Genomic DNA, 15,252 nt, shown 5'->3' with positions numbered 1-15,252 from the left:
CTTGCCAAATTTAAGTAAATCGGGCAAATCACAGATTAATCTCTATTTTGTTTTATAAATACACAAAAGACTCTTAGCTTGAATGAAATATCTTGAACACCTCATGAATTTTGAACTATTGTAAATGTCCCCTAATCAATCAATCAATGCCTTGTGTGTCATTGTTGCATTGATATGGCCTACACTACACATTATGCAATTGACTATTGAAAAGGCATGCCGTTGATTCATTATTAGTACTGTATTATTATTGAATCTTATCCTTGTATATGATCACAAAAATTTATTTGCATTAACTATCATAGTTTGCCAACTAACAAAATATTATACAGTACAATTGTAGTGTATGTTGTTTTCACCGCGATAAATGTAATGCATCAATTTCTTGTTTCGTTATTTTATAATAGTACAATATTATTTTTTGATTTTCCAGGATATCACTTCGGTTAACAATCTGATTAGTCTCTCATTTCAACAGCCAGCGCATTACATGGTAAAGATTGATCAAATGGTTTGTTAGATTCTTAATTTTTATTGCATAATATTTTTTGTTTATTAGCTTATCTAGGATTCACTTTAGCATACTAGGTTCATCGTAGCGTAGTATAAAGAATATACGTCATGCGTTAAATAATGTACCGAAATACAATACCATAGATATTATTTCTTCTCACTTTGTTTCGTTTTGTCTATTAGGCCATCCACAATAGGAATAGCCCAGCAATAGCCCAGCCATAACCTAGCCACAAACTCCTCCTGCCATATCATCAACACTAAAAATCCTTCTGTCACATCATAAATAGCTCAGTCATAGCCTAGCCACATCATAAATAGCTCAGCCACATCACTAATAACAATTATATAAAAATGAAATAATTAACAATCACACAATATACGGAATTTAATTTACGAGACATATACGGGAAACATTAATAATACTATTAAAATTTTAAAAAGTACAATAATTTTAAAAAAGTACAATCATTTAAAAAAATTACAATAATTAACAAAAAAAGTACAATAATTCACTCCTCTGCTCCGTCGTCGTCTCCTCCGTCGTTGTCGGCACCATCGCCTCCGCCTCCGTCGCCACCATCGCCTCCGCCTTCGTCACTGCCGCCTCTACTCCCGGCGGCTTCCCTCCGTGCCGCCTCCAAATCCTCCTGCATGCTCAGGAGCAATGTTTGAAGCAAACTCTTCTCCACGGGGTCCACCGCCGCCCGCCATTCGGCCATCGTCTTGACCATCTAAGCGCGCGTTTGTTGACGCACGAAGAATTTGAGATCCGCTGTGGATTGGCCAAGGGGGGATGCCGACTGGTCCTCCTGGAAACCCCCGGCGACCCCCCTCGCCTCCCGTTGAGCCCGCTTGTGCCCAACTGGGCGAGTTCGACGAGCGAACGAACGAGGGGTCGGGACCTCCTGGGCCGTCTCGGGGAGGTCGTGGGAACCACCGCTGCTACCGCTGAAATCACCGGTATAGTTCAGTCGTTGCTTCTTCGGCCAGCCAGCGTCGACACCTACTCGGAACTTCTCGGAGTCGTTCAGCACAAGATAGCAGTTCCAGTAGGTGAAGTCCTTATACACCCCCTTCAGGGGGAAGGCTTTCTCCGCTATCCTCCTGCAGTCTTCCTCCGTTTGGCCACTGCTCATCATGCGGAGGGCGTTGGTGTACAAGCCCGAAAATCGGGAGACCGCAGCCCTGATTCGGTCCCACCCCTTCCGGCAATCCTCCCCGGTGCATCGCCTCCCCTCCGGGCAAAACCTCTGGTAGGCTGCTGCTATCTTGCCCCACAAGTTGACGATCCTCTGGTTGTTCGAAACGAGAGGATCGTCGCAAACACTCACCCACGCCTTGGACAGCGCGACGTTCTCCGCGTCCGTCCACCTCCTCCGTACCGAGCTGTCGTCCGCACCCGGCTGGGAGGACTCGCCGACCCTCTTCCCCTTGCTTTTCTTCTTTGGGGCGCCATGACCCTGCCCTGCGCCCCCCGTTTGAACGAGAGCATTCGGAACACCGAGAAGATCTAACCCCAAGTCATCGAAAGAGAAAGTGTAAAATTGGGGCAACTGCTGCGCCTCCGTTGGGGTCGATGTGTGTGACGAACGAGTCGAAAAATCAAAACTGGGGCGATAGACGTCCCCCGGCGTCCCCTGTGTCGCCGGGGATCCCCCCGTCGTCCACTGCGTCGCCGGTACCCCCCCCCCCGCGTCCCTTGCGTCGCCTGTACCCCCCGGGCATCATCTGCATCCCGGGTGCCCACCCCGGCATCGCCGGCTGGCATCCCTGGCATCATCTGCTGCCACAGGTACATGTTGTAGTATGGTGGCATCTGACTCCATCCACTTCCCACGGGGACGGGGGAGTTTGAGCTTGAGACCCGCTACTCCCTGAAGTAGGCTCGTTGTTGAGATCCATTTACCGTTGTTGATCTTGTAAAGAAATTTAGATAGAGAGAGTACTCGTTAAAACAAGTGGTGCGAATGAAAATGACGTGCAAGGCGCATATATATAGTGTTTCGAAGAAAAAAAAATTCGCGCTAGGCGGTGCGCTAGGCGATCCGGACGCTGCAATAGCGCCGAGCGGATCGCCCAGCGCACCTCCTAGCGCCACGGAACCGCCGAGCGCTAGGCGGTTTTTAATTCCAGAAATGGCTGGGCGGTTGCAATAGATCGCCTAGCGCACCGCCTAGCGCCGGCTCGGCTAAGCGGTGCACTAGGCGCTATTGTGGATGGTCTTATTCAATGGTTTCTTTCAATTTTGTCACTATATTTCTCTCAATGAAAAAGGAGCATTCCTATGGAGAAAAAATAGAAAAAAGGACGTTTGCTGAAAATGCTTAGTCAAGGCTATTTTTGGAGAAACCTAAGAGCATCTGCAACGGCGGCCGTCCCGGCGGACGTCTGACCGACATGGCGGAAGTCCGCGTAAGATGTCCGCCATTAGGCAGCAGGGAGGCGGATGCGGACGTGCGTTGCGGACACCGGAGTTCCGCGACATTCCGGGGACATCCGTCGGGACGTCCGCCATTGCGGTGCCACGACGGACGTCCCGTTTTTATTTTTATTTTTTAAAAAAACTCTATATATACGGCTCGTTGAACTTCATTTCATTCGCACCACGATAGTGATTCACCCGCCACGAGCGAGTCACAAACGCCGACTTTTCCCATTAGAGTTGGGGGAAATGCCGACGGAAGTGCAGCGATGTCCGGAATGATGCCTGGAATGGCGCCGATGATGCACCAACCCCAAATGGCGGGGATGATGCCCGGGTACTACAATATGTACCCCCTTGGTACAGGATGATGCCCCAAATGCACGGGATGAGTGCCGTGATGATGGAGATGATGCCCCAAATGCCCGGGATGATGCAGGGCATGCACGCCGCTGAGGGGGGAGCAGGCAGGGGGGTCCCCCAATCACCTGGGGACAATGTCTATCGCGCCTACATGGATTTATTGTCTAGTGATTCCCCCCCCATAGTACTCCTCTGGATACTCAGTTCACCGGCATTGAGACTTTCCCTTTTGAGGAGGGCTATCTCCGGTCAATGAGTCTCCCACTGAGATGCCACCGCGCGGCAGGGAGGACGCGGAAGCAAGGGAAAGGGAAGGGCAAGGGCAAGGGCACTAACTCGTCCTCGCGTGCGGGGAACGAGGGTGGGGCGGGGGCTGAGGGGGAGGGGGATGAAGCCGACAGGAGAAAGAGAACCATCTGGAGCATAGGGGAGTGCGTCGCGCTGGCGAAGGTCTGGATTAGTGTAGTCGATGATCCCTACGTCGGAGCTAACTAACATATCGACAGAATGTGGTGGCGCATTAGCCAAAGCTACCTCCAATTCAAACCGCCAGGTGGGAAGCCTCACGATGGAGAGCAATGCCGGAAACAGTGGGAGCGGCTGAGGAGACAGCTCAGCCGATTTGTCGGCATCTACCAAAACAACCTCCGCACGACAACTAGCGGCATGTCCGCCGATGATGTGAAGCTTCTGTGTCACCAGCAGTTCCCCGACAATGAATTGGGTTTCGGGGAATTCAAATATTGGGAGGTCTATCTTGTGGTGCAGACTTCCTCCAAGTTTAGTTCGGGTGGTTAAAGCTGGCTAGCCGAAGCGGACGAAGATCAACGCCTCCGAGGAGTATAGCAGCAGTGTCGGTTCCCACGAACTCCCTGACGCCGAGGCAGAGTTCCCGACCCCTCAATCGTCTTCCCGCCGTCGTCGCCCGGTTGGGCAAAAGACTGCAATGTGGATGGCTAGGGGAAGCGTCAGCAGGTCCCCTGAGGTCCAATCGGCAGCTCCTTTCCAGATCGATCCTGAGCTCCCCTCACTCGCCCGCATACAGCAGCATGAGACCCTGATACACACCATGGAGAAGTGGTATGCAACGACTGATCCCTTATACAAGTTGATGCTGAAGGATGTCATCGACAGTATGCGGCGCGATTTGGGGATGCCATCCCTGCCCGTGAGTGACGCCGGGACCGACCACGGGCACGACGAGACTGGCGGCGGGGACGACGAAGAGTGAGATAGGGGCCGCATTTGCCAAAGCTTGAGGTTGTTTTTTTTAACTTTGCATTTTTTTTATAATAATTATGTAAGTTTTTTGTTTTAAATAAAGTGGTTGCATTTTCTCCGTATTCGTGTCGAAATTTTAATTCCGTAAATTGTTTAATTCTGTAAATTATTTAATTTGGTTAATTTGTGAATTTTTATTATTGTGGATGTCCGTCGGGATGTCCTTGGGGATGTCCGCCATTGTGCAGTTGGATGTCCTTATGACGTGGGAGGCGGCGGAGAAGAGGAGGAGGAATCTGACTCCTCCACCGTCTACTCGGTGGCAGCTTTTTTATTTGTATTGTTTTTAAATGTTCGTTGTATAATTTTACCATTTCCAATACAACGAATATTCGTTTCAATTAACTTGTTTTCTAATTATTTACATTCCGATATTTTAATTATAATTGATTTAAAATAAACGAAAAAAAAAATAAAATGAAAAGTAGCTAAAAATTTTGGGGCTATTGGAAGTTTCCACCATATAGCTGCAGATACCTTTTTTTATAAGCGCGGACAAATATAGTGGGGTTGTGGATAAAAAAGGGGCGGAGCTATTGGAAGTAGCCGCCTTATTGGATGCCCTAAGGAGGTTGATGCAATTAACCAAAATGAGCAATTATTAATCAGGTTAATATGAACCTCAACATTCTTCTCCGCTTTTTTTCTCTGCCTCAGAGCACCCACAACCGTGCTCTTGCCAGCGGCACGGTTGTGGGCCCGGGCGGTACTATTCATGCCTGCTCTTTGGTAAGAGCACAACACCCACAACTGTGCTCTTCCGCAAGGACGAGCACAATTAATATAAAATTTAATTACACAAAAACATTTTCATAATACTAAAATTCATTAAAAAAACCACAATAAAAATTACAAATTACAAATAAAATAAAAAGACATAATTAAAATCCTAAAAATTAAAAATTACATAATTAAAATACTAAAAATTAAAAATTACATAATTAAACTCCTAAAAATTAAAAATTACATAATTATTGGCTAATATTACCCGAGGAAGACTACGCATCCGGCGGCACCAACCCCAATTGTTTTTGGAGACCCAATATCATGGACTCGTGCGTTTGAAGTTGCGTGGGGGTCATAGTTGACCTATCGGCCATATTGAGTTGGGCCAAAAGGGTCCACAACGAGTTGTTCGGGGGTGGAGGTGGAACATAGGGTGCGGGTTCGGGAGCGGGGGCAGATGGAGTCGCGGCGCGACGGCGTTCGGCCGCCGCCTTCTTCCTTCCTTGCGGTCGGCGTTGGGAACCGCTTGGTCCGGCGTCGGGGCTACCCAAGTTAGCTTCGGCGAGTTGGCTAGCCACTTCTTCGCCGGCGTCGGATAGGGATGCCGACCGTGAGCGTTTGGAGGAGCCGCTAGAGGAGGATGTTACGCCTCCCAGATACTTCGGGTGCGTCCTCGTTTCCTGCCAAACATTAAGGTACTTGAACGACTTACCGTTCATGGATTGGTAGGTGCTCAGCGCGGCAGTGATGATGTCGACCTCGCTCCGCCCGCTCCCGGCATTCCGCGACTCCTGGAGGAAATAGCCGTTGAACTTGCCAATTTCATCGTTGGCACGGCCGATGCAGTTGCGCACCATACTCTCGTTGCGCTCGATCGTTCCCGGCGGCCGGTTTGCATTGTACCGCCGAGAGACGCTCCACCAAAAGTGATCGCCGGATTGGTTCGTGCCAACCACCGCATCTTCGGAGATTTCCAAGTACGACTTGAACAATCTATCCATCTCCGCCGGTGAGTACGGTGTGCGGACACCGGCGCGAGATGGAGGAGTCTGCGTTTGGGAAGGGACGGGAGGCCTAGGCTCCGGAGTCCACCCGTATCGCCCATCGGAGCCACCTTGGTCGTCGACCGGGTATGGCCGGTAGCCACCCGGAACGCCCGAATCTTGGGTTTGAGGAGGGGGCCGAATATTCCGTATCCGGACTAGGAAACGGTTGCGAACCGAACCATTCGGGGTTCCAACCGTGGGAGCCACTTGGGTTGTCGTCGTGACCGGACATAGTGGTGTTGTAGGGTGTGAGAGGAAGATGAAAATGGATATGAGAGATTGAAGATGAGAATGGAGATGAGAGAATGATGATGAGAATTGTGTAGTGAAAGTGTGAATTTTTGGGAGTGAAATTGAGGGTATTTATAGATGAAAGTGTGTATTTTTGGGGTAAAAAAAATGAAAAAAAAAATTAAAAAGGTGTAAAAAACGGTTATAAACGGATATATTTTTTGGGGAAGTGAAATTTTTTTTTTTATCGGTTTTTTAATTAAAAAACCGATTTTTTAAAAAAAAAATAAAAATTTTTTAAACTCAACGGCTATGCCGTTGACGAATGGGAGGGCGACACGTGTGCGTCCGCTGGCACGGACGTGCTCGATACATCGAGCAGCGCCGTGCCAGCGGCGCGGCTGCAGCGGCGGCGGTCCTTCGCCTTGCCAACGGCGCGAACGGCAGTGGCGACTTTCGCCACCGCTGCGACTTTCGCCACCACAGCGGGGGAGGCGGCGGAGAAGAGGAGGAGGAATCTGACTCTTCCACCGTCTACTCGGTGGCAGCTTTTTTATTTGTATTGTTTTTAAATGTTCGTTGTATAATTTACCGTTTCCAATACAGCGAATATTCGGTTTCAATTAACTTGTTTTCTAATTATTTACATTCCGATAATTTTAATTATAATTGATTTAAAATAAACGAAAAAAAATAAAATGAAAAGTAGCTAAAAATTTTGGGGCTATTGGAAGTGTCCACCTTATAGCTACAGATACCTTTTTTTTATAAGCGCGGACAAATATAGTGGGGCTGTGGATAAAAAAGGGGCGGAGCAATTGGAAGTAGCCGCCTTATTGGATGCCCTAAGGAGGTTGATGCAATTAACCAAAATGAGCAATTATTAATCAGGTTAATATGAACCTCAACATTCCTCTGCGCTTTTTTTCTCTGCCTCAGAGTCATTCGTATTTACATGGAATTTACACACAATAATACACACAGTTGGCGTGAAAGTACGGACTGTGAGCTCACGCATTTCTGTTGAGCGATTCTCGAATAGATTTGAAGGAGATCTGAGAAAATTTAACTGCAATGCCAGTAAGATTACAACCCTAGATTACTTCACGAAATTATTTGATTTCGATGTTGATTTTTTTGTCAAACTTTTTCAGCAGACAAGAACAGTTCAAGTAAAGCAGCTGTCAGATCTAGCTACCGAGAGAGAAATTCACGAGTTCTTTTCCTTCTCCGGTGAAATTGAGCACATTGAGATCTGCAGGTAAGATTTCTTTTCTTATCTCTGGCCTCTTCCTTTTCTGTTTTCTTTTTTTTCATCTAAATTTGATAAGTTTATTTTTTCCGTTTAATTCGAGGTGGTTGCAGAGAGCCTGCGCAGCCCAAAACTGCATTTGTCACTTTTAAAGATCCACAGGCGCTTGAAATAGCCTGTTTATTATCGGTAATCTCCTCGATTTACCATGTGATAGTCTTTTTCCGGCCTTGTAGTTATATTGATTGAATTTTTGAGATTATTCATAAATCTTGAACTTCGATGTTTGCTGGAGTATTTTTATTCCATCTTTGTAATTAAAACAGTTTTGTTTAATTAACAAAGCAGATAAGTTAGAATGGATAGTCGGTTCCTCTGTCAATTAGCCGTCCACAACAATACAAACAATTTTTGTTAGGGTTTTTTCTTATTTTGTTCTAGAGCTGAGATATCATTCCTTGAGTGTACTGAACTTTTTTTTGTTCCGGGTTTGGGAGAGACGCATGACCCTCATGCGTCTCTCTTTTAATTAGACGCATGATGATTATGCGTCTTTCATAAAGACGCATGAGGGTCATGCGTCTTTAAAAAAACGAAACAAAAGAGAGACGCATGACCCTCATGCGTCTTTATGAAAGACGCATAATCGTCATGCGTCTCATTAAAAGAGAGACGCATGAGGGTCATGCGTCTCTCCCAAACCCGGAACAAAAAAAAAGTTCAGTACACTCAAGGAATGATATCTCAGCTCTAGAACAAAATAAGAAAAAACCCATTTTTGTTACCATTAATTGTTACTACGAGTTACGGCAGGTGCCAAATTTTGTTTGACCTAGGTTGACTTGAGTCCAACTTACCTAAAGAACTAGGAACAGGAGTAGGGAGTAATATTTAGTGTTCAATGTTTTTTGTGCTGTAGAGGTGTCCCTAAGCTAAAGTACTACTCCAGTATATCTTCAACTAGCCCAGATTAATCTTCAACTATAGGTGGCAGGGTAGGCTAGACTTCAGAAGCCATACCATCTTTCTAAAAGTTGCTCAAGCTCTTCTTGCAGTATGACTTGGATAACTACCGCGCCTGCTGGTGCTCCAACCTTGGCTCCGGACATTTTTTGGGCTTGAGCAAGGCATGCCATGTACTTGATCAGTTAACCATAAATGGCTAAAAGGAAACTTCTGTTAAAATAGTACTCCGTTTATATATGTAAAGGAGTTTCTAAATCATTTGAAGTGAAATCTTGTTTTAACAAACTCCTCTCTAAGTTCAATTATTTTGAAGTGCGAATTGTTATTACTGGCATCCTATGGGCTCTATAATCCTATAATGGATTAATTTTATGATCCTATAATCCTATTCTATCCATAGTCCATACACTTTAACTACTTAATTTTAGTACAATGTCCAACATGCTATAGGTGTATTGGATTTTATGAATAGTTTATTTGTTAACAGCTATACCTGAATTACAGTGTGTTACAAAGATTATGGACACTCATATATAGTATATTCCTAGGGATGGTTTGAATGCATGAATGAAGACTGAATAAATGTCAAAATTATATACTCCATAAAGTTGTAATTCATGATTTGTGAGATTTTGTATCTCATGCTACCTACACATATTCGATATGTTCCATTTTTGTCCAGTCTTTGCTACACATATTTTGTTTTGAATACTTGCGACAATTGCTTCTTCTTGGAATTCTTGTAAAAATTGATAGTTACTGGAGTGAACTTGTTCTGAAGTGACCTTGTTTAAAATATGCACCAATTAACAATACATAGCACATAATGTTATTCCAGATTTCAAATTCTGTCACTTATGTTTTGCAGGGTGCAACTATAGTGGATCAGGTTGTTAGCATCGCACCTTCAGAAAATTATGTACCTCAACCAGAGGCTAGGGTAACATTCCTATACAATTTTGCTGATTTATTTTCCACAATTTCATTAAGTTCGTTGTGTGTCTGACTGTCTTGTGTCTTTAGGAACTGCAAATCAGTGAAAACACTGTAAGCATATCTCAGGGGAATAATTCTCCAGTTGCTGAGGTAATAAGATATACCGATGTCCTGTTTAAGGCTAAGCAGCAACTAATATATCAATTAGAGTTCACTCTATTTGATTTAGAATCTGATTTTTTTAATAATGGTTTTCTCTATTTTCTTGGCAGGGAAATATGAGCCCAAACAATGGGAGAGTGTATGTTAATAAGGCCCAAGATGTTGTGTCAAGTATGATTGCAAAAGGTTCAGCTATTGGTCAGGATGCCGTAAATAAGGCTAAAGCATTTGATGAAAAGCATAAGTTGACTGCCAGTGCATCAGCCAAAGTTATTTCGTTTGACCAGAGAGTTGGGCTAACAGAAAAATTTACTGTTGGAATTTCGGTTGTAAATGAGAAAGTGAAATCTGTGGACCAAAAGTTTCAGGTGTCAGACAAAACCATGTCAGCTCTTATGGCTGCAGAAAGGAAATTAAATGATACTGGGTCAGCTGTAAAATCTAGCAGGTTTGTAATTCTAACGAACACTGTCTGGAGTTCCCCTATCTGTGTTTCTTTTTACTCAAGTAAGTGAAAGAAATATCGACAAGTATCATATTAACATCTAAGAGACCATGTGCATATTGAACTCCGTGTGTTTTGGTCTTTACTTTTCCATGTATATCTGTCTATTACCATGCATGCATTTTGAAACCTGTTGTGTTGAAGTCAAACTTAGATTCTTGTATGGGGTTTGGCATGATGCACAAAAGTCCTACATTTATGTAGTCCAGTTTTATGTAAGAAAATGGTGAAACAAGTTATGAATAGTTGTTATAGACTCTGTTGGTTTTGTGGTGATCAGTTAGAACCTTTTGCTTCCTTTTCCCCTTCGAAGTTTGAATGAACAACGCTAATTGTATACATCTATACAGGTATGTGACAGCTGGAACAAGTTGGCTGAATGGCGCTTTCACCAAAGTGGCAAAAGTTGGCCAGGTTGCTGGTTCAAAAACTAGAGAAAAATGGAATATGGCATTGTCGAATTTAACAGCCAAGGTGTGCCTCTAGCCTCTAGCCTCTTTCGCATTGCATACCTGCAATGCTTGAAAGAAGCTGAACCGACATTCTAGCTTTTGGATATTTCTTTTAGTTTTTAAGGGGGTATGAGTGCTTGATTTTGTCTTTGTTCCCTACAATGTTGCCTTGTTAGTCCTTTTTCTAATATGCTTAAATTTTGACTCATTGCATATAGTGTCATTTGTTTCACCCTTCCATAGGACCCTAAATTTTGACTTCATTCATCTCTTCTGGAGTTGTGTTGCCGTATGCTTGGCAATTGGAACTATTTTTTTTATAGCAAATTGACCTTCAGCAAATCGTTGTATAAAGCACCTTGTTTTCATTACTCTGACTCTTTGATGTCGTTGTTGTTGCACTTAATATGCAGGATCCCCCCATTGCAGCCTAAGTTGACGCAGGAGTGTCGCCGAATGTTTGCCCTACTTCTGATGGCTTGGTTTGGAATATGATTATTTTGATATGTCCGGTTTGGAGTTTCATGTGTGTGATAGTTGAAAAGTAGCTTCGTTCTTAGTCTGCATATTCAAGTAACTCTTTGAATTTTCACATTTAGTTGTGGAGCTGATTCCATTGTTCATATTTGCTCAATTTTGTGTGGTGTGCGTCTGTAACTGTGCAGTATGTGAATCTATATTGGATTTAGTGAAAAACCCATATTTAAGGATTGTGTGCTTGCAAATTGGCGTCTGTTGCGTGATGATGCTGTGGTTTCTTTGAAAGAAAATCTTACATTTACAGTCGCTTTAATTTGAAACCTTTGTGGCAGTTGTCTTTATTCATTAGGATTCTAGATGGTGGGGAAGAAAAAAAAATATTGAATCCATCATATTTGGGAGTGTAGATTACTTTTTTGTATCTTAATATTAAAGTTGTTTTGATGTGTGAGATTATCTTAACACTGCCATGGAACTGGCTATCAAAGTAATGTGAAGCCCATTACTACATGAACATTCAACGGTACAACTGTATTTGCATGTGGAAGTGGAATAGTTGGTGCGACTGTATTTTACTAGAAAATTGCTAACTAAATTCCTAACTTTGGATATTGTTGCAAATTTGACCCAATCTTTGAAATATTGCAATTAAGATCTAAGTTTTCAACATGTAGCAAATTGGACCTTCAAATTTTGATAATTGATCAACTGGCATGGTACGATTAATTTAGTGATTGAAAATGCTAAAATTTGGTCCACGTTTACACGAGTGTGGAAATTTTGAAATTTTCGTATTACTTGAATTGTTTAGTTTTAGACTGCAATGAAAGGGGCACGGATAGGCCGATAGGGTGTTGTCCACCAAAAACGGTGCCGTTCCATCACCATTTCCCCTTAAAACGTTAAATCTTTTTCCTTTAAGTAGAAAGTAATTTTGTAGGTTTAAGAAGGAAAAAGTAAATCTAATAGTAACATACAGTATTTAACAAAGATTCAAGCGAATTATAGAGGATTTTTAATGTGGAAATTTATTTTTTTTTAAATTACTCTTCTTACAATTTGTTTCCCATTTTTTATGTTGCAACATAAAACATTTTTTCTCGTTTATTTACAATTTTAAAAGAATTATTTAGGTTTGGCCATTTTCTTTTGAAATATACAGAGTACTATAAATTAATAATATGCATTTATAGTGATTATATAATTTTAATTTTCCCAAACAAATAATTTCCTATAATATTTTATTTTAGAAGTACATAACGGCACCATTTTGGTATACAAATACTCCCTCCGTCCAATGTTACTTGCACTATTTCATTTTGACTCATCTCAAATTACTTACATTATTTCTTAGAATTAATGTATTTAATTAATATGTTAGATTAAGTTAAGAAGCTCTTTATTAAGTTATGTCTCATTACACTTAAAATTCTAATTTAATTATACTAAAAAATCAATCACAAATTTACGGCATAAAATGAAAAGTGCGAGTAACATGGGACGGACGGATTGGATAAGGACATCCACAGTTCGCAAATAAAATTCATTTATTCACTACACTGTTTATGAACCCAATATAACTTTTTACTTTAGTCATTACTCAAGAAATAAAACTAGCAACTCATTACATTCCTTCACTTAATTATTTTTATGGAACCCATTTTTTATTTCCAATATATTTTTTATTTTTATTGAAATTTATTTAAATTCATTTTTGAATTTAATTAAAATATGCAAAAATAGAAATTTTCATAGTGCACGGATCCGACTTTAATTAAGTAATTATTCCATTCGTTCTACTATGTCGAAATGATGACCTGTTCAAAGAAAAATTATTAATACGTAAAATGTACTAATTACTTGTACAATTGACTGTCATATATGCTTTCCAACACCATGAGCGCTACAGTTTGGAGGCATTACTCCCTTAATTATATTAACACTCAATTAATCTAATAAAATTTAATCATTCTTATTAATATATAAGTAATATTTTAATCAATGACGCGCGCATGCGGCGCTTACAGAGTCTTTGCCTTAAACTTTAATTAATTTAAGTTTAACGACAGACAAGGATGGAAGTGCATGTACAAAAATAATTAAATAATTAAACATTTTCATACAAGGTATAAAGGTTGAAGATTCCTTTCTTTGTTTCGTTATTTTCAGTGCACATATGTATGTTTCCACATGAATGAGAGACATTTATCAATTTGGAGAGATGGAGATATCAAATAAGACAAGACGAAGACTCCAAAACCTAGCAGCTTTGATTAGTTTAGTCCCAAAAATGACCTGTCAATTATGTGGCCTTTAATTTCTAGCCTTGTTTTCAACCTTCACCCCACTATTACATGTCCTTTTGCTGTTTCATACCAATCAATTACTACCACTTTACTTATCATTATTAATCAATCTCACTTTGCACATAACTTTCCAGTTTATCTCTTTAAATAGCCTTCCATTGTAGAGAGAGTGGAAGTGAAGAAGAAAAGAGAAAGTGGGCGTTAGTAATGGAGGCTGTTCCAAGATCTATCGATTCTTCCTTCAATTCAATACATGTAAGGAAAGATGATCGATCTCGGACCAGGCTTCATTCCTCACGCCTTTATTCTGATTACAAATGCTGGCATTTTGCAGCTGCAGCTTCTCTAGATCTGGTAATACCCTAGCTAGCTCCCACTCTTCTTTATTATTTTAAAATATCTACATACCCTAAATTTATAAATCATCATACTACTATATAGTTTTAGGGGTGTTGTGTTGTATGTATCTGATCTGTGATGTCTATGACTGTTTTCCTTTTCCTTTTAATGTGATAATTTTTTCTATACATGATAATGTTTAGCTTTATCAGCTTTTTGTGAATCATCTCATTTACATACATGTGATTGGCCTGTTTATGTACAGGCCATGTTTCTTGTATTATATGCAATAGTTTTCTTCAATAGGGAAACATTATTCTACTGTAGTTATACTCAGTATACGGTGATTTTATCTTCTATTTCCGACCAGCCTATAAATATTTACATCACATGTGTCTGTGTTGAAACTGCTAAAATAAGAACACATTTTGAACTCAACTCAATAATGCTATCCACTACCAATAAGCAGTGGGAGGTGTTTTTATATAACTAGGGTTTAAGTTAGTGTTTACATATGTAGGGATAAGATTAATAACATTTCTTTGTCCGATCACCTTTCCGAGTTAAGATGTGTATGGATATTTGTGTTCAGAATCGTTAAGATGTGTATGGATATTTGTGTTCAGAATCGGTTGACGAAGGGCTAGTAGGCAGCCTTTGTATTGTTCAGGATTGACTATACTAGTACATGATTGAATGATTTTAATTATCTTCATCACATTGAAACTGAATGTGATCTCAAATTATAAAATTAATCCATGACTATAAGATATTTCAAATTTCTTACTCATTAATATTTTTATTTATTTAGTAAACGCTCTATAAGAGTAAGAATATGTAGCTAGCTAGGTATATCTCATTCTTCACCCACCACGTCAATGCATATGTATGAACTTTCAAGTCTATATCCCTTTTTGTTCCTTTTCCTTTTTCTTTGGTTAAGTCATTTCGAAAAACTCAATGCACAAAACCTTACGTTCTGTAATCGCTTTGGAGACAATGTGTACGCTGTTTTCTTGTTTTATCACTTTCTATTGGTTAAGTCATCTAGCTAGGAAAGTCAATGCACAAACCTCATCACACGTCGTGATCGAGACGCCCTCATGGCTGCCTGAAACTGAGGGCATGGTCACTAATGTTTTGTTAGGTGGTTGCGGGCAACTTGGTTCAAGAAATGGCCGAGGCTCACGGGGTATAAAGGGTGTAGTACCTTGTTACGTCGGCAAATGGTTCATTCATGGCCTTATGACCTCTAACAGGTGCGCTCCC

General features: G+C 41.4%; 1 protein-coding gene across 2 annotated transcripts; it reads left to right on the top strand.

The window, feature by feature from the left end:
• Positions 1–7,454: 7,454 nt before the first annotated feature.
• On the top strand, positions 7,455–11,569 carry LOC121765383 (binding partner of ACD11 1-like). 2 transcript variants are annotated; one of them, XM_042161517.1, is made up of 8 exons: positions 7,455–7,665; positions 7,743–7,846; positions 7,951–8,026; positions 9,672–9,743; positions 9,827–9,889; positions 10,012–10,349; positions 10,757–10,880; positions 11,272–11,569. In XM_042161517.1, the coding sequence occupies exons 1-8, from the start codon at positions 7,660–7,662 to the stop codon at positions 11,290–11,292; spliced, it is 804 nt and encodes a 267-aa protein (XP_042017451.1). In that variant the 5' UTR covers positions 7,455–7,659; the 3' UTR covers positions 11,293–11,569. The 2 variants fall into 2 exon arrangements, with proteins under 2 accessions (XP_042017451.1, XP_042017450.1); XM_042161516.1 differs by having other exon boundaries at positions 7,456–7,665; positions 7,740–7,846.
• The last annotated feature ends 3,683 nt before the right edge of the window (positions 11,570–15,252 follow it).

Source organism: Salvia splendens, chromosome 14 (genome assembly GCF_004379255.2).
Source record: "Salvia splendens isolate huo1 chromosome 14, SspV2, whole genome shotgun sequence".
Taxonomy (NCBI): Eukaryota; Viridiplantae; Streptophyta; class Magnoliopsida; order Lamiales; family Lamiaceae; genus Salvia; species Salvia splendens.
The sequence above is the reverse complement of the archived record's forward strand: the minus strand, read 5'-3'. Positions and strand labels throughout refer to the sequence as shown.